Source organism: Canis aureus, chromosome 3, assembly GCF_053574225.1.
Source record: "Canis aureus isolate CA01 chromosome 3, VMU_Caureus_v.1.0, whole genome shotgun sequence".
Classification (NCBI taxonomy): Eukaryota; Metazoa; Chordata; class Mammalia; order Carnivora; family Canidae; genus Canis; species Canis aureus.
Window position 1 is genome coordinate 32273151 of NC_135613.1, and position 25977 is coordinate 32299127.

Below are 25977 nucleotides of genomic sequence, written 5' to 3' on the forward strand. Positions count from 1 at the left end.
GGTCCTGATCCCAGGGTCCTGGGATTGAGGCCCCCCACCCCGCACGGTGGGGCTTCCTGCTTCTCTCTCTCCCTCTGCCCCTCCCCTGCTTGTGCTCTCAACTAAATAAATAGTATCTTTAAAAGGAAAAAAGAAAGTTGGCCTGGTTGGCCTGGATTTCCTGGCCCATCCCTCCAAGTCAAGGCCGGCCCAGTGGTCCCCAGGGGAATTAGAGGCCAGTGCACGTGCGCGCATACACACCCCCGTCTGGGCCGCGGTGGTGGGTTCCAGGGCGCTGTGGCCCGGCACCAGGCCTCGCCCCTAGTTCCGCGGCGGCGGCAGGGGAGCCCAGGGGCTCAGAAGTCCAAGAAGCCGGGCCCCAGGCGCGGCGGCGGCTCTGGAGGCGTCACTTCCGGCGCGTCGCTTCCGGCCGGTGGCATCCGTCCTCCCCCGGCCCGGCGGTCGCGTAGAGCGGGGCGGAGGGACGATGGCCGCCCCATGGTGAGGCGCTGCTCGCCCGGCCTCCGCTGCCTACGGGACAGAGGGTCTGCTCGGGGCTTCCCGGCGCACGCGAAACGGCCCCGCCCGCGCCTCAGCCGCGCGCAGAGCCCTCGGGGCGTCGCAGCCCGCCCACCCCGACCCCAAGGCCGCGCGCCGCGCGCTCCGTCTGTACCCGGACGCCGCGCTCTCCGGCCGGCGGCCCGCAGCCCACCTTAAATGCTGCGCGCCCTTAAGGCCCCGCCGTGGGGCGGGGTCGCCCCGTGTGTGGAGGGCGCCGCGCCCCCCGCCCGCCGTGCCGGGGGAGCTCGGCCCTCCCCAGAGTCCGGCGGCCCAGTCCTCGAGGCCGGCCGGTGAGCAGGCCCCGAGGCCCCGAGGTGGGCGCGTGTCGTCCAGGCTCGCGGGCGGAGGCCCCGGGCGTGTGCGCCCGGATGCGCACGGAGACCCCGCGCCGCTGTGGTCCCGCGGCCCCGCTGCGACCGGTGGGTGGAGGGGCCCGGCGGGCGCCCCGGAGCCCCGCATCCCCCTCTGCAGAGCAGGGCCCGGGACGCGGGGGGCCGCTCTGGCCGCGGGGAGCCCCCAGGCTGGGTCATTGTCTCGGGGGTGGTGGCCAGTCGGCCCGCAAAACGCTCAATAAAAGAAGCGGTCAGGTTGCCTCCAGTAGCTGCCGCACGCGCTGCGGCCCTAAGCCCGGCCGTCTGGCTCCCGGCCCCCTCCTCCCCCTCCTCCGAGAAGCCCCCTGGCCCACCCCCAGCGCCTTCGCCCGGCCCGACCCGCCTCCTCCCACGCGCTTGCTCCGCCCACCTCCAGCCGCAGCCTCGCTGGCCCGAGGGCTCGCCCGCCCTTCCTGGCCGCCGGGGCCCAGCGGGGTGGGGGCAGCGCTGGGGGCACGGCCTGGAGCGGAGCCGGGTGGCCGACGCTGCATCCGCCCTGGGGCCCGGGGTGCCGTCGCGCACGGATGTCCTGCCGCGGGAAGCTGACCTCCGTGCAGTGGCCGAGTTGCCAGGCTGCCCAGGACCGTCCGTGAGTCGGGCTCCGGCGACGCCGCTGGGTGTACCGGCCGCGGCCACCAGGCCCCCTGCCCCGCGTCGCTCACCGCTGCTGTGAAGGGGGAGCCTGCTTAGACGTGCAGTCTTTGTTCAGTGGCTTCTTTAAAGTTTGGCTTTTTTAATGGAGTGGAATGTACTTTACCGAAAGTATTTGAATTTGCAAGTAACATTTTAAAGCAGAATGAAAGCGTATTAAACAGCATGAGAATGGGCATTAAGAGCGGAATAGAAAGGATTTTAGATGAGACAAATCCACTTGCAATGTAAACAAATTACAAAGTGGAGAGAAGCAAACCAGGATTTTAATGAACGTGGGACTACGCCTGTCAGAGTTGCCGGTTCCTCTGAATCTTGTGTGCTTTTTAAATTGGGGCACATCGTGCAAAGGTCTAAGAACTCTGCTCTCACTTTATCTATGACAAATATTTTTTTTTTCAAAACTTGTCGAGCTACATTATGCCACCTTGGTAATAGGCCAGTGTTTATTACATACATACTCCATTGGATACTCGGATAGTGTCCAGCTTTTCAGTGATAAAAACGACTATCTGTCTATTCCAGTATGTACAAAGGGCCAGCATGACCTTTGTTAAATTGTTTCTTTAGGACAGATTTCTCAAAGATGAAGTTTTTATTCATTTATTTTTTAAGATTTATTTTTTCATGAGAGACACAGAGAGAGAGAGGCAGAGACAGGCAGAGGGAGAAGCAGGCTCCATGCAGGGAGCCCGATGTGGGACTCAATCCCAGAACTCCATGATCACGACCTGAGCCAAGGGCAGATGCTCAACCACTGAGCCACCCAGGTGCCCCTCCAGAGATGGAATTTTTTAATTATAGTGTATAAAACTTGTAGACTTTCAGTAAATTTTATCTAAAATGCCCTGCTGACAATTTGAACCAATCTAGATTTCCTTACCATGTGTTTGAGAACATCTTGAGTTGTTTGTTCTAGAACAGGAATTGTTATTCTCAGGCTGATGAGCCTTGGAATTTAGGACTCTGCATAATTGGCTGGGGAAACATCAACGTCTTTATTTTCAGCAACCTCCAGCCGAACGTTTCTTCAGTGGTGAATGTTCCACGGTGACACTAGCAGGTAGCAGCAGCAGATCCCAGGCCCCTTCCTGTTCCTGAGCCCCTCACTGCAAAGTTGAACAGAGTTCCAGTCCCCCTACCTCCCCACACCTGTTTAGGACATGTTAGGTAGTGGGGCACTTAAAGTCAAGATGTCACGTGTGCACATTCTGAGGACAGCTCTGGGCAGGAGAGCAGTCAAGAGCTGCTCCCTGGACGAGTAAAGATGATTTATTAGCCACCTACTCCATGCTGGTCAGAAAACGTTATGCCTTAGTTCTTGTTTGTGATACTATCTGAGAGGGAGATCACTCAGACCTTTATCACCAGTGACCTGGGGGTAGCCAGTGCTCCACCCTGTTTCCAGGCGGACTTGAAATCTACTGTTGGCTCTTAAAGCCAATTCTTTCTTGTCAGATGAAGGCTGCTGACCTTTAGTTTTTGCAGGACAAGAATTGCTTCTCTCTGAAAGCAACTTGAATCACATGGTCCAAGAAAGAAGAGGCTGAGGAAACACGGGAGCTGGAGTCCAGGAAGGCATTTGTGACCCCACCAGGACTTTGGTGAGTGTGACCCTTTGAGCTCAGGACCATCTGGCCTGCAGCTTTTTGTGTGTGCTGCCCAGCATTGGATCCTGGAGCAGCTGTACCGTTCCAAGCTTAAACTCCGGGCTAACGGCTGATTATAAACCTGATTTCATTTGATCCACGTTGAGACCTTTGTGTCTCAACTCCGTTTGTATATTGCTATATGTTACTCGTTTTTACTGTTGTCTGATGTCACATTGTATGAAAATTCCCTGCTTGACGTGTCCGTCCTCCTGTGAATAGATAGCTGGGTTTCTGCTGCAGATGCTCTTACTGGTGTCTTGTGGTGCACACGGGCTGGACTATCTGCAGGGGATGTTCTCTAGGATGCAGTGGTTTGCAGGATCATGGTGAAGGCTGCCCGGTGGTGATTATCTAATTGTACCCTCCCTTCTACATCAGTCTGTTGATTTTGTAGTGGAAGGAAGAGCTTTCTTCTCTAACCTGTTTATCAATGGATGTTTGGGTACTTGTTTTATTCAGTAGGTTCTAACTTTGTGCCATCACTATTGACTTTCTCTTTCACACTGCCCCTGGATCTCTCTGGAGAATATTCTGTTCAGAAGGTACACGGGTGGGTTCTTTGTCTTCTGTCTTCACTGTGACTATGTCATTTATTTGGTTTGTGGTTTGGTTCACCTCTGTTTGTATCGCACTTCAGAAATTTTATTGAGTTGGGTTATTTTTGTTTTTTAAGCATGTGGAACATTAATATAGTTCCAGAAGTCATAACTGTCTGAACAGATGCATTTGAGAACTGTTGTCTGCTCATATTCCCTCTCCAATCCCCTTCCTGCCCTGTCACCAGTCTCTTTGGGCTTGGGCTTATCTTCCTCATGTTTATTGTTGTTCAATGTGATTTTATTTTATTTTTAAAAGATTTTATTTATTTATACATGAGAGACAGAGAGAGAGAGAGGCAGAGACACAGAGGGAAAAGTAGGCTCCATGCAGGAAACCCGATGCGGGACTTGATCCCAGGACTCCAGGATCACGCTGAGTCAAAGGCAGACACTCAACCACTGAGCCACCCAGGCATCCCTTATTTATTTATTTTTAGTCATCTCTACACCAGTGTGGGGCTCAAACTCATTACCCTAAAACCAAGAGCCACACAATCCCCGACCAAGCTAGCTGAGCACCCCTGCTTCATCTCTTTAAATTGCTTGTCTTCCCTGGTTTTCTCTGCTGGAACTTTCATGCTTATTTTGTTTTTTAAGATTTTATTTATTTTTTCATGAGAGAGAGAGGCAGAGACATAGGCAGAGGGACAAGCAGGCTTCATGCAGGAAGCCCTATGTGGGACTCGATCCCGGGTCTCCAGGATCACGCCCTGGGCTGAAGGCAGGCCCTCCACCATCGAGCTACCCAGGCGTCCCTTTCATGCTTATTTTTTCTCCATACTTGGGTTACCGTCACTGTATTATTTTGATTTCAGTCTCTGTGCTGCATTCCAGATAATTTCCTCAGACATTTTTCTGAGGAACATTCTGAGGAACATTTTCAGACGCAGTAACTGTTTTCAGCTCTGTCGTGTCTGTGTAACCCATTAATTGAGATATTTTGTATTTCAGATTTTTCAAACTTATTTTGAGGAACTTGTAGACAACTGTACCTGTATGCTCTTCTCCCAGCTCCCCTCCTGATGTCCTCCATGACTTCAGTGAGATTTACTAAGTATTACCGGTGCATTGTTCCCATCTAAATATCCATACAAAACTACCACTTAACCTGCAGACTGTGTTCAACTGTGGCGAGCTTGCCACTGACATCCGTTCTCTGATGTGCGCTCCTGTCTGGGTGCTATCCCACATTGCATTCAGTGGCTGTGTTCCAGTGGTCTTTGCCGGTTCTTGACTTTGTGACCTGAGGACTTTTGGGTTTGTCTGACATATTTTCTCGACTAGATTTTCAGTCATGTGTCTGTGGCATGAAAACCACAGCAGTGCCAGGTTCTCCTTTAGTGCCTTAGATCAGGACAAACATGATGTCTCTCTGTCTCTAGTGATTTCAGCTTTGGGCGATGTCTGCCAGTGTCTTGGGCTAAAGTCATGCCTCTCCCCTCTGATTAGATAGCACCTGAAAGGGAGCAGTTTGGATACAAACACATCCTTTTTTCAGCCCTGCAATCGGGCGACTCCTCTCTGGACATTCATCCCTCCTGGCATCTTGGATGGCATCTTGGGTCCCTGCATGGTGTCCTGTCACTCTTCTGCCCTTGGCTTGTCTGCCCCTCCCTGGAGCGCCAGGCAACTGCCCCTCCCCAACTGGCAGCCCTTCTCAGCAGGTAATCTTTGATCTTTGATCCCTATCCATTGATCTTCAGGCCTGAACTGAGCAGGATTTTCTCCAGAGCTAATTTCTTCTCCTGGTACCAGACTACGGGTGTGACTCGGAGCAGGACCCAGAGAGCAGGTCCAGCTTCATGGCCCACCTGCCTCAAGTACCCCCGGCTCCTACTAGGGGATCCTGTCCTGAGTTGGAGCTTCCTCAGAGCCTCTGGTGAGATTTCGCTTCTGCTATCCTACACCTGATTTCCAAAGGCCCTTTTTGATGACATCTCCCTGTGGCTGGTGCTTCGTGTGCACCCCCCTTCCTGGGACCTGCTACCTCCTCCTCTGGCCTCCTTCCAGCCCCTTCCTCTAGTTCCTTGTCTTGCTCTTCTCCCAGCTGCATTCTCTGTCCAAGACTCTCCTGGGGGGTCGTGATTTCCATACTCAAAAATCTGTTCTTTGCCTGTTGAATCTTTCAGAGAAGAGTCTCCTGGTCTCCTGCCTGTCCTCTCTGTGATCTTCAGTCCCTACTTTCTCTGCAGACCAAGGCCTATTTCCACCCCCTAACCCCAGTCCCTGGAGGAGTCTGAGTGCTGTCACTCTCCTGGCTGAGCCCCTTGACATTCTTGCTTTCTTGCTTCTCTCCCCAACCTCCATGGGCTTCTATCTCACCAAACAAAGCAAGGAAGCAGTTGGGAATCCTGGTGTGACTGATAAGTCTTGATGTGAAGGATAGAGGCAGACCCAGTGTCTGTCATGCCTTGGACGGCTCCAGACCTGGTTTTCATATTTGGACTTGGTGTGGGAACCATGAACACTTGGAGGGCTCCTGCCCCTCAGTTACTCTGGCTGGACATGAGGCCAGGGGTCTGCCTGTCGCTGTGCCTGGTTGTCACGTTGGCTCATCACTGGGCTGGGTAGGCTGCCTGTGAAGATGTTGATGGTCACGGAAAGATTGTTCACTGGAAGGTGAGCATTTCTTGGTGGCCCAAGCATCTATCCTGGGCTTCCTGAGCCCTGTTCTGAACATGGGGGATGGGAGCACTGGTGTGGTGGCTGCTGGGGCCCCAGCACCTGATGGTAGCCTCTGTGTGTATGGGAGGAGGGGAAAGTGCAACCTCTCGCGCACAGGAAGAGGAAGCTTCCAGGCACCAAGGAGCAGATGGTGAGGGTGGCCACCCCCAGTTACCAAGAGAGGCCCTCACCCTCTGAAGGTGGGTCTACAGGGCTGGACAGCAAGCTTCAGATCTGGGGATCTGGGGGCGGGCAGGCAAATTAGGTCTACTAGAAGGTGCTGTGAGCCCTGCCCTCCCCTCACCATACAGCTTCTCTGCTTGGTTCTCACCAATGGGCTCTGGCCTAAACAAGCATGGAAGCATGGTGTCAGCAGCTGCGGGGGCTTGGGAACCAGCTGAGGACCTGGAAGATGCTACTCCTGTTGACGAGAGCTCTTCAAGGTGCATGGGGCTCTTTTCCACATGGAAATCTTGAGCTTATAGAAGAGTTTAGAAAATAGTATGCTGCCTCCCTACACACCTGCATGCCCTTTGCTTTCCCTCGAGTCCCATCCTTGCTGTCTCCCCCACCCCATGAACCTGAACCTCAGTTCCCTGCTCCCCACTCTTTTTCAGAACCTTTTCTATTTTCATTTCAAAATAATATTGGGGTTTTGGCATGTTTAACAGCCTTATGGGGAAACATGTTGAATATTTCCTTCTACTGCTTGGTCTTATCATTTCAGACCTCCAGCAGCTTTAAGATTTCCCTATTGGCTCTCATGGCAGAGCCCCGCATCCAGCTGCTGTAGGCCTTGGCCTCACAGATGTGCTATGATCTGTTTCTGCCTCAGTAGACATTTAGGCTATGTTTTGCTGCTAACAGAAATGCTAGGGGCACTTGAGGTGCTCAGTCAGCTAAGCCTCCGACTCCTGATTTCAGCTCAGGTTATGACCTCGAGGTCCTGGGATGAGCCCAGCATTGGGCTTCATGCTCTGCGAGGAGTATGCTTCTCCCTCTCCCTCTGCCCCTCCCCCACCATGTGCTTGCAGTCTCTCTCAAATAAATAAACCTTAGAGAAAAGGAAAGAAAGAAAGAAATGCTACATTAAACCCCATCCCCAGGCAAAGATATGAGCATGCTTGAAGGGCTCATGGATCCCCTAGAACCACCAGCTCCGTTTCTACAGCCAGCCTCAGCCATGCACCCTGTGGGTCATCTCTTCTTTTATTGTTTCTTGTCACTCGCAGAGACTCTTGAAGGGTCACATCCACACCAATTAGGTCTGGAACCTGCTTGCATTTGTGCTGCTGGGTGTGTTCAGCCTGGAACATTTAGTGATGGAACCCACAGAGCACCTCAATCACCCCGAACAAAACTGTGGGACTGGGCTGGAGAAGAGGAGGCAGAACAGGGGCACTGCAGTGGAGCCGGGCATTGTCAGTGTCCTGAGGCGTTGAGGAGCTCGTGCTCAAGAGGAGGCAGTAGGAGCCCATGGAAGGAAGGGCCAGGCACACCCCATAGGACCAGGTCACACATTCTGGGAAGGCTGCTCTGGTACAGCCACAGTTGGGATGCATGTAGGCAGCCTGGGCTAGATGCGGGTGCTTGCTGGGGCCTGTGGTGCTGAGTTCATGGTGGACAGAAGGACAGACATTGGGGGTCAAGGCATGGTGGGGGGAGGATGGCCGAGTCTCTGGTGCTACCTGTGCCTGGGGGATAGGAGCCAACTTTTGGGCGTGGGGAAAATGAGTCTTAGGTTTGGGGCACCTGGGTGGCTCAGTGGTTGAGCACCTGCCTTTGGCTCAGTCGTGATCCTGGGGTCCTGGGATCGAGTCCTGCACCAGGCCCCTTGTGGGGAGCCTGCTTCTCTCTCTGTGTCTCTGTCTCTTTCTGTGTGTCTCATGAATAAATCAATAAAATTGTTAAAAACATGGGACACCTGGGTGGCTCAGCGGTTGAGCATCTGCCTTTGACTCAGGGTGTGATCCCGGAGTCCTGGGATCGAGTCCCATATCAGGCTTCCAGCATGAAGCCTGCTTCTCCCTCGGCCTGTCTCTCTGCCTCTCTCTCTCTCTGTCTCTCATGAATAAATAAATTTAAAAAATAAAATCTTAAAAAAAATTGTTAAAAACAAAACAACCCAAAGTCTTAAGCTTGAGGAGCTTTTGGGCACTTGTCTGCAGATGAACATCAGAGGGCAGCCCAGGTGACTCAGCGGTTTAGCGCCACCTTCAGCCCAGGGCCTGATCCTGGAGACCTGGGATAGAGTTCCACATCAGGCTTCCTGCATGGAGCCTGCTTCTCCCTCTGCCTATGTCTCTGCCCCTCTCTCTCTCTCTGTGTATCTCTCATGAATAAATAAATAAAATCTTAAAAAAAAAAAAAAAAAGATGAACAGCAGAGCAGCAGAGCGGGCAGGCTGAGCTGCCAAGGGAGGTCCTGCTGGAGGTGCCAGCCTACAAGAGAGGAGCTGCCAAGCCCCTGCTAGTGGTGCAGCCAGCTTAGCACCTAGATGCCTCATGCTACACACCGTGGAGTCAGGGATGCAGTGTGATGGAGATTCTTTTAGATGTATCATGGGCAAGAGGAAACACACAGACATCAGAAGCTGTGGGAACAGGAGGCTTGCTAGGGACTCAGGTTTGAAGTCACTGGGGGAGGAGGTGGGACTCTGGCCCTCCTGAGATGGGGGCAGGCAGTTGTCACAGAGGACTTGCCTGGCCGCCATGGGAGAAGCTGGATCTGATTAAGCCTGTGATCTTAGGAAAAAGGACGGAGGCTCACTTAAGAAGTTGCTACCACAGGTCTGAGACCAGTCGCTAGGGGTTTGGTATGCTGCAGGTTTTGTCTAGAAAGTAGACACTTTTAGGGCATGTGACAGAGGCGGACCCCAAACCCTCACCCTGGGCCCAGGGTGGACAGTGGCCCCACACAACGTGATCTGCTAGAAGTGATTGTCATGTGACCCCCGGGGCTGGAGCCCACTGACACACAGAGAATCAGGGTGGTGCTACTAAGGTCTCGGGTAAGGAACTGTCAGAGAACATAGAACAGAAGATGTAAGAAGGAACCAAAAGATCAGGAAAGAACAAAACACAGGGGCTCCCTAGCCGGCCTGGTTGAAAGAGCATACGACTCCTGATCCTGAGACCATGAGTTTGAGCCCTATGTTAGGTGTCGAGATTACTGTAAAAAAAAATTTTTTTTATTTAGTTAAAAAAGAACAAGATACTGTGAGAAAAACTGATCAATTTCAGGTGGAAACAAATAGAACTGGTTAATATATGAACAGTCAGGGTGCCTGGGTGGCTCAGCAGTTGAGCACCTGTCTTCTGCTCACATCATTGTCCCAGGGTCCTGGGATCGAGTCCCATATCAGGCTCCCCATGGGAGCCTGGGATCGAGTCCTATATCGGGCTCCCCACGGGGAGCCTGCTTCTGTCTCTGCCTGTGTCTCTGCTTCTCTCTGTGTCTCTCATGAATAAATAAATAAAATCTTTAAAAATATATGTGTATATGAACAGTCAGGTAAGGGCGCGGGAGAGCAGCAAGGGTATCCATTTGGCACCAAGACCCACCGGCGGCCTGGGTGTGGCCTATCCTCTGGGAACCAGTGGGAAGGTGTGCAGCCCCTGGGGTGGCCTCAGGAGCCTGGGTGTTTGGCGGCCTGCAGGGGGGCATCCTGGGGTCTGCAGACAGTGCGCAGGTAAGGAAGGGCAGCTGGTGGAGGCTGTGGTTCTCAGCACCTCAGGCAGTGGAGATGGTTGCCATTGGGGTCCTTCCTCCCAGCACAGGATGCTTTCACACAGATGTGAAAAGAAAGCCAAAATTCCACGTTTGCAGTTACTCCAAATTGGTGGTTACAACTTTTGAGGATGTTAAGATGTTCACAGTGAGTACTGCGCTTTCCTTATGGCTTGGGAGGGCAAGTCACAGTCCATGCTCTGTCCCTGCAGGTCCTCACCCCAGAGTCAGCCTAACTCATGCTGCCCTTGGCCTTGAGGAGACAAGCATGTCGGCCTCAGCCAAATCACTGGCACTGGCAGAGCTGGTCCCCGGCCCCGAGGACAAGCCCAAGGGAAGGCCGCTCCTTGCCTGGGGGTCTCTCTTTGGCCACCGCAGTGAGAAGATTGTTTTCGCCAGGGGCGAGGGAGCCCCTGAGGAGAATGTGCTCACCATAACCATCACGGAGACCACGGTCATAGAGTCGGACCTGGGCGTGTGGAGCTCGCGGGCTCTGCTGTACCTCACGCTGTGGTTCTTCTTCAGCTTCTGTACCCTTTTTCTCAACAAGTACATCCTGTCCTTGCTGGAAGGGGAGCCCAGCATGCTAGGTAGGTAACACAGGTCCCACCTTCCAGGGGTCAAGGCCAGGCTCCTGGGACTTGCAGGGCAGGGCTGGTTGCATGAATTGGTCCTTGGGAAGGAGGGGCTATGGGTCGGGGTGTCGGATGTGTCTGGGTGCAGAACCGCATGCTCCGTCTGCCTACACGCTAGGAAGGGAGTTCACACGCTCTCCTCTCCCTCCTTCAGGTGCAGTGCAGATGTTGTCAACTACGTTCATTGGATGCATTAAAATATTTGTTCCTTGCTGTTTATATCAACACAAAACCCGCCTTTCTTATCCACCCAATTTCATTATGATCATGCTGTTCGTGGGTCTAATGAGGTAAGGAATCTGATGTTCCAGTTGTGTGTTGCATGGAATGTCTTGGCCTCGCTAGGAGTGGGAGGCCAGTGGACTGACTCTACAACCACGTGATCACAGGCATGTTTCTGTTGTGGACTTTATGTAGTCATAAGAGCTGTCTGGATTTTAGGACAACAAATGTATTGGTTTTGTGGATCTGAATGCAATCAGATTTCTTTCTGGAAGTCATGAGTCTAATTTAATAATGTTTTGAGAGTGATGCCCTTCATTTCAATGGGCCCGCCACTCTGGGGACATGGAGCAGCACCCCACAGTTTGCAGGGGTGCACCTAGGACTCCCCAGGGGAAGCAAGGAGGGGGGCGGGCAGCTGGATCTTCTGTCCCACTGACACTTTTTGGCTTATTTTTAGGTTTGCAACAGTGGTTTTGGGTCTGGTCAGCCTGAAAAACGTGGCGGTTTCATTTGCTGAGACAGTGAAGAGCTCTGCTCCCATTTTCACTGTGATTATGTCCCGGATGATCCTGGGGGAGTACACGGGTGAGTGTTCCTCTGGCCCCAGCGCCTCTTCCCCCTTGGGTAGGGGGTTCTTTCAGCAACAGCATGGTACTGGGGCTCACCTCTCCAAGGTGGATGGTTCACGTTTTGTGAACATGCCCTGGTGTAGGGAGTCTCCCACCACAATCTGCAGTCTATGTGGGGCCTGTCAGGGGGACACCCAGCAGAGCCTTGGACTCTATCCCAGGGCCCTGAGCATGCCCACACCCATGGATACCTCCCAACTGCAAAAGCAAGTCCTTCCTAAGGGCAAAACAGCACTTGTAGCCTCCTGTTCTCTGAGTTTTCACACATATAGTCCATCATGAAACAGACATTTTTGGCGGGCTGGAGGACAAGACCACATGCTAGAGAACCGAGGCGGGGCTCACAGGCAGAGTGCTCAACATGCCAGGTTCCCTTCCTCCAGCTCTCAGCCTGGCAACTGCATAGGCCTGGGGGCTGCTTCTCAGTGTGCTGGTGGCTCCCTAGAGACCTGGGTCTGAACAGCACTGTCCTGTGCCAGGAGGTGGCCATTGTCTCCAAAGGTCAGAGTGGAACTCTAACATGGAAGACTCTTTCCCTCGTCTACTTTGAATTTCACAGTAAACTAAATAGTATCTGAAACTGAAGCAACCAGAGGCCCAGTATCCTGTTTCCAAAGTGAGTGCTGTTCCGTCCTGCTCAATGGACTTTTTTTTACAAAGATTTTTTTTTTTAAGATTTTATTTATTTATTCATGAGAGACACAGAGAGAGGCAGAGACACAGGCAGAGGGAGAAGCAGGCTCCTGTGAAGAGCCCAATGTGGGACTCGATCCCAGGACCCCGGGATCACGCCCTGAACCAAAGTCAGACACTCAATCACTGAGCCACCCAGGTGCCCCTCAATGACATTTTTAACCTTTTGTGTCGAGTTTGTTCCTTGGATTTCAGAATGAGGCAGAGAAATAATCTCCACATAGATTGCAGATTGTGGTGGGGGACTCCGTACACCAGGCCATGAAACTGCCCCCACCCCTGGCTCCCCCTTTTGGACAGACTGGTCTGGAGACTGCTTGTCCACCCTCCTCATTCTCAAGCGAATTTCTGTGATGCCTGGCCAGGCAGGGCTCAGGGTCCCCCGGCTTATGCATCTTGCCCGTGGACCCAGCAGACACACCTCATGGAGAAAGGCCTCACAAGTCTACTGGCCTGGGAGATGGTGGCGAGCTTATTGCGGGTATGGACGTTGATGTGTTGTAATTTCCCTCTAGTGTAAAGACTCGGAAGCTGCTTGTTTTTGAATGAAAGTGGAATTAGCAGCTTCCATGAGGGGTATGAAGATGGCCTTGGTGCCCAGAAGAGATTTTGCAGCAGGAAGACTGACCACCACATCTCTTTTGTGTATTTTGTCCTTTCTAGGGCTGCTGGTCAACCTCTCCCTCATCCCTGTCATGGGAGGCCTGGCACTGTGCACGGCCACAGAGATAAGCTTCAATGTCCTGGGGTTTTCGGCTGCATTGTCCACTAACATCATGGACTGGTGAGTCAGGAAGAGCATGGGGACACATGGTGTGATCGGGATGGTGGACATTTAAGTTCATATTAACCCAGAATTACATCTCACAGTTCAAAGCTGGACACATCTGATGCTGCCTTTTCCTAAATACCAAATGCCTCATATCCCAATAAGGTAACCTTTTCTCAAAAAAAAACAAAAACAAAAAAACAACTAGAATTTGACAACATGTGGTCTTAGTATTAAAAAGACTCATTGCAGGGACATGGTTAACTAACAAATGCCGAATGCCCTTGTGGGGAAATGCCTCTACGTTCAGCTAAACAAAGGGGAAGAGGCCGTCCGATGCCTAGAACAAAGGGGCACTTTCTGGTCCATGCCAGGGCCATGAGAGGCCGTGCCCATAGGGGCAGCCAGTGTCAAGTGCCAGACTAAAGGCACCACCTGGGAGGTTCCTTGTCCTGCAGCAGAAGGGGACATATGTTACGTTCTCGGTTGCTCTTTGGATTCTTGAGAGCAGCCATTCTGTATCCTGTATAGGCCATGGTGATGAGGTCCACGCTGAGGCCGTGGCTAGCCCTACTCTTCGAGAAGTAGTGATGGCTTCTAGGTCTCCTGTTTCTGGGAAAGAGAGGAAACAGCCACATGGGTGTTTATTATTGCCTTTCCTGTTTAAGTCAGACAGGCTCACCCTGAGGTTTTCAATACTAGGGCCAAGTGAAAATTTAAAAGTCACCTTTAATTTCATTTTTGACATTTAGATGTATTTCCTTCCGGCTTTTTCCCCCTGTATTTGTAGCTCCTAGAAATCTAATACAGCCTCATCATGCATTCAGCCTGTGCCTGGCTCTGCTCCCTCTGTGTGGTCCTGTGAGCATCCCATGCTGGCACCAGGGGCTCTCAGAAACCTTAGCCTTATGATTGCCTCCTGCAAATTAGTGACTCCTTGCCTACATGTGCAGGGAGTGTCTCTTCACATGAGCTCCACTGGAGTTTCTGACGCTGTGCAGGGTAAATGCCCATCAGAGAGACAGAGCCTGTGAGCATCCACAAGGGCCCTTGAGCCATGCTGCCAGGGTTGCCCACAAGATTGTTTTGATTTCTAGTTCCTTAGTGAGGGCTTTAGTCTTTTCTGGTCCTCAATGAAGTTTTTGCATCAAAACAAAATGAAACAAACCTCTGCTTCTAGAGTCCAGAGAACAGAGTCCCTAGGGGAAGTGACAAGCCCTTTGGTTCCTGAGGAAGCTAAGTGCTGTTTCATTTTCTCGTTGGCCACGTGTGTATTTCCCCTGTGGTTTGTCTGTTCCGTTCAGGAATTTTGTCCATTGTTTTTTCACTGGTGTCTTCATGAGCTTAGACTGTTTTGTTCACTTTTTTCCACGTGTTGAGTCCTCAGGTGCCCAGCCTGTGGCAGTTACTGATTTTTGGGGACTCTTGGCTCAAGGTGAGGTTTTATGCAGCACTTCGGTCAGGATTCTCTGACGCCTAAGATCTGGGTGACCTCAGGCACATCACTCAATCTCTGAGTACCTCAGTTTACCCTTCTGTAAAGGGGGCCATTCATGGAGTCCCCCTCACAGTGAAACAACACCCAGGATATCTCCAGCATGGCCTGGCTCCTAGCAGACATGCAGGGCCATCATTGCTTAGAAGGAGGCAGACACGAGGTCCCTTTGAGGTCCACGCTAACTTCTTGCATCGCCAGCTAACCTCTTCTTTTCTTTATTCTAGTTTGCAAAATGTTTTTTCAAAAAAACTCCTGAGCGGGGACAAATACAGGTTCTCGTAAGTATTGTTAGCCCATGAAACTCCCCAACTTTTAGGCCTGAGAGGACCTTTTGCCCCTTTGAGCTTTCAGAATCCACGTAGACCTGACACTTTTCCCACTTGGGCTTAAATGGCTTTTAAAACTACTTTTTGGAGGGGGTGCTTGGCTGGCCCAGTCGGAGGAACAGGCGACTCTTGGTTGCAGGGTGTGAGTTTGAGCCCCATGTTGGGTGCAGAGATCACTAAAAGAAAAAAGAAAAGAAACTTTGAAGAATAAATAAATAAAAGTACTTTGTGGAAACTTGGAAGAAAAACCCCTTCTGTTTCCAGCTGCCTTTTAATCTGCGGTAGCCACACAGACTGGCCATCACACACAGGCCCTCCCTGTCCCCCACGACAAAACAAACTTGTCACGCACTGGGTATTCTAGAGCTGCCTGCTGGAGGCCTGGCCTCTGCCATGGAGAGAGGCCCTCAGGTCCCTGTGTTGCCCCTGCAGGGCGGCAGAGCTGCAGTTCTACACCAGTGCCGCAGCCGTGGCCATGCTGGTTCCCGCCTGGATCTTCTTCATGGTGAGTGTCAGGACACCACCTGGCGCCTGGGCTGCTGTTTACCTGTAGTGATAGTGACTTGGGAGCAGGACGCTTTAACTTTCCAGGTCATGTGGATAGCTCCTTGGTGTCATGGCTTTGCTGCATCATTCACAAAGTGTCAGCAATGTGCCCTTGAGGCAAAGGCAGAGAAAGTGGAAGCCAAACCTTGTACGGGTCTCTGACATGGGCTTGTGCATGTAGAGGCCAATCTGTAGCTGTGGGAGTTTCCTGAAATTTTTGTGTGAGGGTTTCTAGACTTGTTTATTTCTATTTTTTTTATTATTATTATTTATGATAGTCACAGAGAAAGAGAGAGAGAGAGGCAGAGACATAGGCAGAGGGAGAAGCAGGCTCCATGCACTGGGAGCCCGACGTGGGATTCGATCCCGGGTCTCTAGGATCGCGCCCTGGGCCAAAGGCAGGTGCTAAACCGCTGCGCCACCCAGGGATCCCTGTTTATTTCTATTTTAAAATAACATGTGCAAAAAAATAATAAAATAACGTAACGTAACATAACATAACATAACATAACATGTGCCTAGCTATAGAGCAATGAACGGGCAGGAGTATATAAACAAGAAAGTCTGTCTCCTGATCTCTCCTGGACCCACTCCTTCCTACAAAGTTCCCTTCCAGACCTGTCTACATGGCTAGAAACATACTCAAATATACATGTATGTAGTATGATTCCACTAGTGTTATAAAAGAGATCTTTTTTTTTTTTTTTTTTAAACACAAACAGAACTGGGCTGTTTTGTCCTTTGTCTGTGTTCTGAAGTGTGGCTGTGCCCTGATTTGTCACTGCCCCATCAACAGACACCTGACTGCTTGGTGCATTTCATACAGAACAAGGAGTTTCTTGTGTTATGTCGTTAGCAGATGAGATTGTTTCTGTAGGATACATTTTTGGAATTGGAACAATTGATTGAAAGAATGTGCATACCTGAAAATATTTTTATTGGTAAAATGTACATAAACATAAAATTCACCATTCCAACCATTTTAAAGTGTACATCAAATATGTCCACATTGTTGTATAATCACCATCACCATCTGTTTGTAGACTTTCACTGTGTCCCCATGAAACAGTAGCTTCCCATTTCCCTCTTGGGGGAGGCGAGACTCTGCTTGTCCCTGTTAGGGTCCCTGGTGGGGCCATTAAGTGGGGACGATCCCCCAGACTGATTTAACATAAGCTTCACATGACACGGGGCCCCGAGGAATCCGAGATCCAGAGGGGCACAGCAAGCCTGTGTGCTCACCTGCAGGCTGAGCAGGGAGAGGGGACTGCAGGAGGGCGGTGGCGTGCTGGCTGCAGGCAGATGGGGACAACATTAGCAGGGCCCGCCCAACTCTCCGTCTCTGGCAGTGAGTGTATGTATATTTTTCCTCCCACTGCATGGGCGTCCTCCACAGGGTCCTGTCTCCTGCTTCTCGGGGAGAAAAAGGGAGGTCAGAGCCTTCTTGCTCTTGCTGTTTTTTTTTTTTTTTCCTCTTGCTGTTTTTTAAGGGTCTTCAGACCAAAGTAATCCTGATGCCAAAGTGGCATATTTGTGTTCTGAGCTCCTTCACCCCTGGCCCAGCCCCCAGCACCTACACTGTAGTTGGATCCATAAGGATACAGGTCCTTCAGACAAGTAGAATCCTGTGGGATTTGTCCTCTGGGGACTGGCTTATGTCACTGAGCATGTTGTCCTCAAGGACCATCCACGTAGAAGGTGTCAGCACTTCCTTCATTTTTTCTTTAAAGTATTTTTTTTTATTTTATTTATGATAGTCACAGAGAGAGAGAGAGAGAGGCAGAGACATAGGCAGAGGGAGAAGCAGGCTCCATGCACCGGCAGCCCGACGTGGGATTCGATCCCGGGTCTCCAGGATCGCGCCCTGGGCCAAAGGCAGGCGCCAAACCGCTGCGCCACCCAGGGATCCCCCATTTTTTCTTTTTAAGATTTTATTTATTCATGAGAGACACACAGAGGCAGAGACACAAGCAGAGGGAGAAGCAGGCTTCATGCAGGAAGCCGGATGTGGGACTTGATCCCGGGACTCCAGGATCATGCCCTGAGCCAAAGGCAGACGCTCATCCGCTGAGCCATCCAGGTGTTCTCAGCATTTCCTTCTTTTTAAGACTGAGGACCATTCCCTGTGTTGTTGGGCCATGTTCTGTTTGTCCACCCATCAATGGACACCTGGGTTGCTTCCACATTTTGGCTCTGGTGAAAAGTCCTGCTGTGAATGTGAGCATGCATATAAGACACTGCTTAGTTCTTTTGGGCTTATATCCAGAAGTAGGGTTGCTGGTTTTTGCAGTAGTTCTCTGTTTAACTTTTTGAAGACCAACCAAACTGTTTTCCAAAGTAGCAGCACCATGTTTCCTTCCTGCCAACAGTGCACGAGGGCTGCAACTGCCCTACAATCTTGCCTGCACTTGTCATTTCTGTTCTTTCAGTTTTGGTGGTAGCCATCCTAATGGGTGTGAGATAGTCTTCTGTTGCGCTGTTGGTTTTTATTTCCCTGATGATCAGTGATGTCGAGCACCTTCTCGTGTGCTTACTGGCCATGTGTATATGCATGTTTAGAATGTTGGTAGATGCTGTTTGGTTGTCACCCCAGAAGGCTATTTTCAGAGCACTCCTCAACAACAGTTTACCCAGATTACTAGGTACCTGTGACCCCACTCTTTTCTGTGGGTGAGCAGTGAAAGGAAGACTGGCCCCAGCAGAGCATTGTTTTTGTTCTGGCACATAGGACTTGCCAGTGATCGGCAGAAGTGGGAAGAGCTTCAGTTACAGCCAGGATGTCGTGTTGTTGCTGCTGATGGATGGTGTTCTGTTCCACCTACAGAGTGTCACGGCCTATGCCCTCATGGGTAAAATTTCTCCTGTGACTTTCAGGTAAGCATAGTAGCTTCCCGAGAGATGAAACATGTCCAGGTAATTTGCAAAGAACAAGGTTTTATTTTATTTATTTTATTTTATTTTATTTTATTTTATTTTATTTTATTTTATTTATTTTATTTTATTTTATTTTATTTTATTTTTTTTATTTTATTTTATTTTATTTTATTTATTTTATTTTATTTTATTTTATTTTATTTATTTTATTTATTTTTTAAGAACAAGAATTTAAATCCAGGTATTGTTATAAAAGGTATTTGTGATTGTCAGATGCTGAAGTGAGGGTCGTGGCCTCAATTTATGATCACTAGGTTGTGCTGTTTTGGTGCTATTTGAAATACAGCGAAGCACATGACATAAATCTTTAGGGAACCTGCTTCCACAAGGAGTCTACACATTAGCATGGAAACTGTCCAGAGTGGTTCGAATATTTTCTGTCTGGACTAGCATGTCAGTACAACTGCCTGTGATGCTGGAATGTTCTTCTTCCGGCTTCTCAGCAGGGGAGCCATGAGCACCTGTGGTGTGGTGAGTGCAGTAAGCAACTGAATTCTTTTTTTTTTTTTTTTAAGATTTTATTTATTGGAACCCTGGGTGGCGCAGCGGTTTAGCGCCTGCCTTTGGCCCAGGGCGCGATCCTAGAGACCCGGGATCGAATCCCACGTCGGGCTCCCAGTGCATGGAGCCTGCTTCTCCCTCTGCCTATGTCTCTGCCTCTCTCTCTCTCTCTCTCTCTGTGACTATCATAAATAAATAAAAATTAAAAAAAAAAGATTTTATTTATTTATTTATTTATTTATTTGAGAGAGCGAGAGCACGCAAGCGAATAAGCAGAGGGAACAGTAGGAACACCTGGGTGGCTCAGCGGTTAAGCCTCTGCATGTGGCTCAGGGTGTGATCCTGGGGTCCCAGGATCAAGTCCCATATCGGGCTCCCTGCATGGAGCCTGCTTCTCCCTCTGCCTATGTCTCTGCCTCTCTGTGTCTCTCATGAATAAATAAATAAGATCTTCAAAAAAAAAAAAAAAAAAGCAGGAGGAAGTGTAGAGGAGAGGCAGAGGGAGAAGCAAGAGTCCTTGCTGAGCAGAGAGCCAAGTATGAGGCTTGATCCCGGGACCCTGTGGTCATGACCAGAGCCAGAGTCAGATGCTTAACTGACTGAACCAGCCAGGTGCCCCAAGGAACTGAATTCCTAATTTTATCTATGGTTCCCATATGGCAGTCTTAGGCTCCCATATTGAAGGCACAGCCCTGGAAACTGAGAAGTGAGCCAGTGGCCTCACTGGCTTCTCTTCATTTCTGTAACTGGAAGCATTTAATGAAAGCACCATTTCAAGACTGCAGTTTTAAGTAACAAGCAGAAAAGCATGAGCTCATGTCACCGGTGGGCCTAGAAACTAACCTCAGCAGCTTTGGCCACATCATGTCATGGAAGTCAGTGGGGCCTTTTTTTTTTTTTTTTTTTTTAAACTTCTGAACTGGTGGCAGAGAAGTGGAAGTATCTGCAGTTGTGAAGACCTTGGTGGGCTGGCTTGAATTGCACTGCTCGAAAGCCTCACTCATCAGGCTTCGCCAGTCAGACCTCTGTCTCCCTGTGGCCTTTCTGAGGCAGCTCTTACTCCTCCCTACTCACATTGGTCTGGCCTGGGTCAGTGCAGCAGCTGTCTGGTGCACCAGTCACGTTCTGTATTCTGGAGGTCAAGGGCTGGAGCCAGTGCCAGGGCTGGAGCCAGTGCTGTGCCCTGACCTGGGACTCAGGTAGTCCTCTCGTTTCCTGGGTCCTGAGTGGGAAAGGTCTGCAAGAATGTTGATTTTTATGTTCTCCTGAAGCCCATGGCAGTAACTGTCTCTGTCACAAGTCCTAGTAACCATTTGGGGCCAGGAATTATTTCCAAATATCCCAAAACTTTTTCAGCAATTGATAGTGATAGTTCAAAAAAGGGCAAAAAGCAGAAAACCAATTCTTTTTACAGAAGATAGCTTTTTTGTGTATTTCATTCATATCATAAGAGCAATACTTAACTCATGATAGGAAGTTTGGAAAAATACAAAAAGTAAAGCATAAGTAGTCCACAATTCCCAGACACCAGCACTGTTAACAGTTCAATGTATTTCACATTAACTTCATTTTTATGGGGTCTTTGCCTTACTCGCACGGTGCTATTTTCACTCATCAGACAGTCTCCTCGAGAGGCTGGGTGTTGTCCCTGTGGCCTCTCTGGGGCAATTCCAGCTCCTCCTGGCCCATATTGGTCTGGCCCTTGTAGTAAGGGCACTATAGCCATCTGCAAAGTCCTCTTGTTCTTTTTTTTTTTTTTTTTTTTTTTTTTTTTTAGTCCTCTTGTTCTTTAGACAGCAAGCTGAACTATTTAGGGGCAAATGTTTACTTAAAAGTATTTTAAAAAAATGTATCTCAGGGCAGCCTAAGTGCTCAGCAGTTTAGCGCCGCCTTCGGTCCAGGGCGTGATCCTAGAGACCCGGGATCAAGTCCCACGTCGGCTCCCTGCATGGAGCCTGCTTCTCCCTCGGCCTGTCTCTGCCTTTCTCTCTCTCTCTCTCTCTCTCTCTCTCTCTCTCTTTCTCTTTCTCTTTCTTTCTCTCTCTTTCATGAATAAATAAATAAAATCTTTAAAAAATAAAAATAAAAAAAATAAAAGTATTTCAGTGTCAGAAAAGGATGAAGCATATAAAACAAAATATTTAGTCTAGATGATGGGAATATGGCTGTTCATTATAACCTGTCCCTGCTTCTCTGACACCTTTCCCAATAAAAAGAAAGGAGGAGGGAGCCAGCAAGGGAGTGCCCCTGGCCTGTGCAGGTGGGTGGGCAGGTGGGTCAAACCCAGGCCGTAACCCCCTGTCATTGCAGTGTCGCCAGCACCGTGAAGCACGCCTTGTCCATTTGGCTTAGTATTATAGTGTTCGGCAACAGAGTCACCAGCCTGTCAGCTATCGGCACCATCCTCGTGACAGCTGGTGTCCTGCTCTACAACAAAGCCAAGCAGCGCCAGCGGGAGGCCATGCAGAGCCTGGCTGTGGCCACCAGCCGGACACCAGAGGATGAAGGGGAGCCACTGACCTCCAAGGACCCCAGACCACACCACTGAACTCTGGAAGCCTCGGCAGGTGCCCAGGGCCCCGAGGCGCCGCCCACTGCTGCTGTCCTCCTCGCTGACACGGACATCCAGCCTCCTGGGCCAGTGGGGTGCAGGAGGCTGAGGGATGTGCCGCCTTCCCTGCTCCTTTCTTGGGTTTTCAGTGAAAACCAATGGGAACTAGAACAGGGATCCCAAACGTCAGCTTCCTGGGGTGGAGACCAGAGCCAGCTGCTGCTGAGCCATGGCCACGTAATGTGAAAACCCCCTCCTGCTGACCCTGTGGTGAGCACACTGGCTTCTGCACGCTCTCACTAGCACGCAGAGCTGGCTGCAGCGAGCCCAGGTCCTAGTTCCTCTGTGGGTAACAGCCACAGCTGCCAACATGCACCATTCCTGCTGCTTGGTGCTTGCCATTGGAGGCCAGTGAAGGCATGCCCTGCCCTTCCACCATCTGGGGAGACTGCCCTGCTGAGACAGGCCGAGGTGCCCACTGCCTGGGTTGGAGGCCACAGCAGCCAAGTGACCACAGAGTCAGGAAAGAATGGAAAGGGAACAGAAGGGCACAGTAATAAGGGTCCCTGCTGCTGACAGCAGGCTATTGGGCCCTTGCCTTCCTGCCCTCCCACCCAAGGTGTCCTCTCCACCCCAAAACTCCCAACATCCACTACCACTTAGGGAAAGGCCACTTGTGGAAGGGAAGGTGCCCCGCCCCTTCCAGGGTCTCTGCTGCACTAGGCCCCCTACCTCCTGAGGGTCCCAACCCTTACCTGTGGCAGGCCTTCAGTCAGGGACCCCTAATATAGTGATTGCTGGTTCCAGAGGTGGAGGACAGACATGTGGCATTTACTCAGGACAGGGATATACCGACATTCCTTTTTGTTTTTTGGGCCCCTGTGTGTAACCTAGAGGTGCTCCTGCCATCACCCAGCTAGTCAGGGCCCACACCATACTTTGTCTTGTGGACAAGGGTGTTAAAGGTTTCCCTCATGAATGAATGAACAGGGAAGCGTTGGGAAGGATATTTGGAGTGTTCACAGTTTTTGTCACACTGCACTGAAAATGACAGTGAAGTTTTTAAAGAAGGAAGCAGGTGGCTTCTGGAAGGCATCCCCCACGGCAGGTAACCCGCACTGAACCTGCCGCCTGGCTTGGCCTGCTTCCCACCTCCCAGAACAGAGTCCACCACACTGGGTATCTGAGTCCTCTGTTGAGTTCAGGCTCCTACCCTCTTCACTCTGTTGATCTCACATCCTGGTGGGATTTCTGATTGAGGCGCAGTCTGCTACCAGCCAGGCTTTGCAACCTCTCCATGGTGCCAAGCTGAAGCACTGGGGCATGTCACCTGCAGCCTGACTTCAAGGACGGAGGACAGAGGACATAGTCTGCCCCCACTGAGTGAACCAGCCAACATGAGTGCCTCAGGCACTAATGGCTCCCTCATCTGATTTCCTCTCCCTGTTGTTCACGTCCTTGGCTCCCATCATCTCTTCTCTGGTTTTCCAGTTGGCTTCTTGACTGGAAAATGTAAAAATAGGCCCTCCTAGAGATCAATCTCTTGGACACAAAGAGCAATAATCACGTCTCATTAACTTCTGCCTACTTGAAAAAGCTTGCCATGATGATGGGTTAAAATTAGACCTTTAAAACTACAACCTTTTTTTTTTTTTTAATCAATGCCCATATTTTCCACCAAAAACAAATAAAAAACTACAACCTTTTTATGAAGTTGACTTCCTGTGTCTAGAGGACAGGCAGGTGTGTGCTCGCCTGCATACCAAGCTCACCTCCACCATGAAGCTGTTTCTAATGAGACTTTCCCCAGGTTTCTATCCCCTTTCCTCTCTGCTTCCTTCAAAAACAACAGCGAAGAGGACTCGCTGGAGGTGGCTGGGGTGGCAGGATGTGCGTGGATCTGTGAGGACCAGGGGAAAGCACAGCTTCCACAGGGCCCTGCCCCTGCCCTTCAAGAATGTGGCTTCCATGGCCAGCTACTGATGGGATGTGAGCAGAGATCACATCTGCAGTCAGTCATCCTGTTGCAAGATGATTTCTGTTGCCTCTCTCATGGATGTGGTTATTTGAGTGTAACGAGATGGGCAGAGCCTGCTTCTGAGCCTCATGAGAGACCTGGGTCCAAGTCTCCTATGGAACCAACCACCTTGCACGTCACCTGCCCTGTCTCCTCTCACAAGTGGCTGTCTGCTAGTTTTGATTTTCCAGATTCTTGGATCAGAAACAAAATGAAGATTTTTTTCTAAAGTATTACCAAACGAGGTAATTTCCAACAAAACTGCTTTTGAGACATTGCCTCAGAACACAAGCTATGGTCAGCACTGCCCTTGCCTGGGGCTTACATTCCTTCTTCCATTGACTGGTCTCCGCCCTGAAGCCGTCCACATCCTGCATGTCCAGGACAGTCCTGCCAGGAGACAAAACCCATGGCCTGTCTTGGCCATTTGTTGAATGAATGTATAGACATATGTTTTTTATTAGCTCTATGTAGTAGTGTTTATAGTATGTTCTTATTGAACCATTGAAGACATGCTTGTATCAACATTGACACTGGGTGTCATCACTTACTTGGTCATTTCCTACCATGTCCATGGTTGTTGTCTGTGCCTTTGCAAAAAAACACTTCAAACAGGTCTCAAGTCAGGTTATCTGCTACCTACATCGCTATCTAGAGATGTACGTATGTCTGGCTTTCAATGAAACTTCCACTGAAGAGCATAAAAAAATTTAAAAAAAATCCAAGTCATTATTTCCCGTGTATCACCATTAAAATAATCTGCCCTGGGAAGCTGAGAAGATTCTTGCACAATCCAAAATGTGTCTTTAATTTGAGAAAAATATACATGGTGAATCAGAAACGGTCACATGCTGCACAAAAAACATCGGCCAAGTGCAGTTGTGCTTGTAACCTCCCCTGGAAATGCTCTTCCCAGAACCAGTGGGTTCTGGGCAGGCCAATAGGGTTGACGTGTGTACCACGGGGGTTTTTACATCCGAGTGATGTGCTTTCCCAAGGCCTGAAAGTATTTTCATGATTTCCCTGGGTTTGAATAATTAAACAAGGATATTATTGCAGATAAAAATCTTTTTTTGCCTTTGACCAACATCATACTAAGACCTTCATTCTTTCACAAAATCTGTACATGCTCTGGTTGGGTCCTCTTCATTTCCTTAGTTTATAAAAAAGGAATGCCCCAGCTACCGTGGTGAATCTGCCTGTTTCCCTCTGTCCTGGCTGAGGAGCCAAGAGCAGAGGTGAGCTTGTGCTAACGACCCTGCTGCTTGGTTGAAACCTTTCGACTTTGCTGTCTCCGAAGAATTTCTTCCAGTTTTCCTGAGGGTTCCGATTCAGGGATTCATGGGCACTGGATCCTTCCCCAGATTCCAAACGGAATTGCAAGCTATTCTAACTGGTTTGAAACAAAACCAAACCACTTTTAAAAATATTTTTATTTGGGGGACACCTGGACGGCTCAGTGGTTGAGCGTCTGTCTTTGCCTCAAGGCGTGGCTGGCTCGCTGCATGAATCCCTCTATGTCTCCCCCCGCCCCCCACGTGTCTCTCATGAATAAATTTAAAAAATTTTTAAAGCAATCTCTAAACCCAATGTGGAGCTCAATCTACAATCTCGAGACGAAGTAACATGCTCCACCAACGGAGTCCGCCAAGTACCCCAAATCTCCGCACCCCTCCCCTTTTGAGTAAAACATACTTATTGGCTGTTTCTAGTCTGTGTGCAGATGCGTGAGTTGAGTCTGAACCTGCCGAGGGGGCGTCCTCGACCCTAGGTCCGGGAGGGTCTGTCACCGAACCTTTCCCACACTGAAAAACTTGAAAATCACGTCCGTGATTGTCTACATCAGAACCAAGGTGTAGGGGCAGCCCCGGTGGCTCAGCGGGTTAGCGCCGCCTGCAGCCCTGGGCGTGATCCTGGAGACGCTGGATCGAGTCCCACGTCAGGCTCCCTGCATGGAGCCTGCTTCTCCCTCTGCCTGTGTCTCTGCCTCTCTCTTTCTCTGTCTCTATGAATAAATAATAAATAAAATCTTTAAAAAAAAAAAAAAAGAACCAAGGTGTATTTGCTTTACACCCAACAAAACAGAATGGACAGCGCGCTGTGTTCAGACGATCAGCACTGTTGGACTCGTGACGTTCTGGTCTCCGTCCTCCACCTGGAATTCGGGTTCTGCACCAACAGTGGGCGCGGACCATGTAAGTGCGTCCTCGCTGCCCTCCTGACCCCGGAAGCCGAGGACGGCAGTCTTCATCCACCGCCTCTCCCACTTCAGGTACCTTTCCTATAGACGCCCGTGCCCTCACTGTCCCTGGGGCCCTTTCCAACCGCAAAGCCTGGGAGGTAGGAGCAGGGACCGGGCGGGACCGGGGAGCTGGGGGAAGCGCTTGGGTCGGCCACTGCCGCGCGGGCTCCGGGACCGGAAGTGACGTGAGGCCGCGCGCCGGATG

The 25977-nt window shown here is 50.4% G+C and overlaps 1 protein-coding gene across 10 annotated transcripts; it reads left to right on the forward strand.

Moving 5' to 3' along the window:
* The first annotated feature begins 381 nt into the window (after positions 1-381).
* SLC35E2B (solute carrier family 35 member E2B) lies at positions 382-24301 on the forward strand. Of its 10 annotated transcripts, none has more exons than XM_077891639.1 (11): positions 382-480; positions 3051-3166; positions 3740-3756; positions 10419-10796; positions 10996-11131; positions 11524-11651; positions 13052-13172; positions 14880-14933; positions 15414-15486; positions 18256-18401; positions 21273-24301. In XM_077891639.1, the coding sequence occupies exons 4-11, from the start codon at positions 10475-10477 to the stop codon at positions 21508-21510; spliced, it is 1218 nt and encodes a 405-aa protein (XP_077747765.1). In that variant the 5' UTR covers positions 382-480; positions 3051-3166; positions 3740-3756; positions 10419-10474; the 3' UTR covers positions 21511-24301. The 10 variants fall into 10 exon arrangements, with proteins under 10 accessions (XP_077747765.1, XP_077747764.1, XP_077747759.1 ...); XM_077891638.1 differs by lacking the exon at positions 3740-3756 and adding an exon at positions 5517-5692; XM_077891640.1 differs by lacking the exon at positions 382-480 and adding an exon at positions 810-959.
* The last annotated feature ends 1676 nt before the right edge of the window (positions 24302-25977 follow it).

What these genes read in the sequence shown, in the direction of transcription:
- SLC35E2B (XM_077891631.1), top strand. Translation starts at nt 5,364, where the DNA reads ATGGCATCTTGGGTCCCTGCATGGTGTCCTGTCACTCTTCTGCCCTTG. An exon ending in GAGCTTCCTCAGAGCCTCTG is followed by an intron (nt 5,693 to 10,418) that starts GTGAGATTTCGC and finishes CTGTCCCTGCAG; the next exon opens with GTCCTCACCCCAGAGTCAGC. An exon ending in CTGTTCGTGGGTCTAATGAG is followed by an intron (nt 11,132 to 11,523) that starts GTAAGGAATCTG and finishes GCTTATTTTTAG; the next exon opens with GTTTGCAACAGTGGTTTTGG.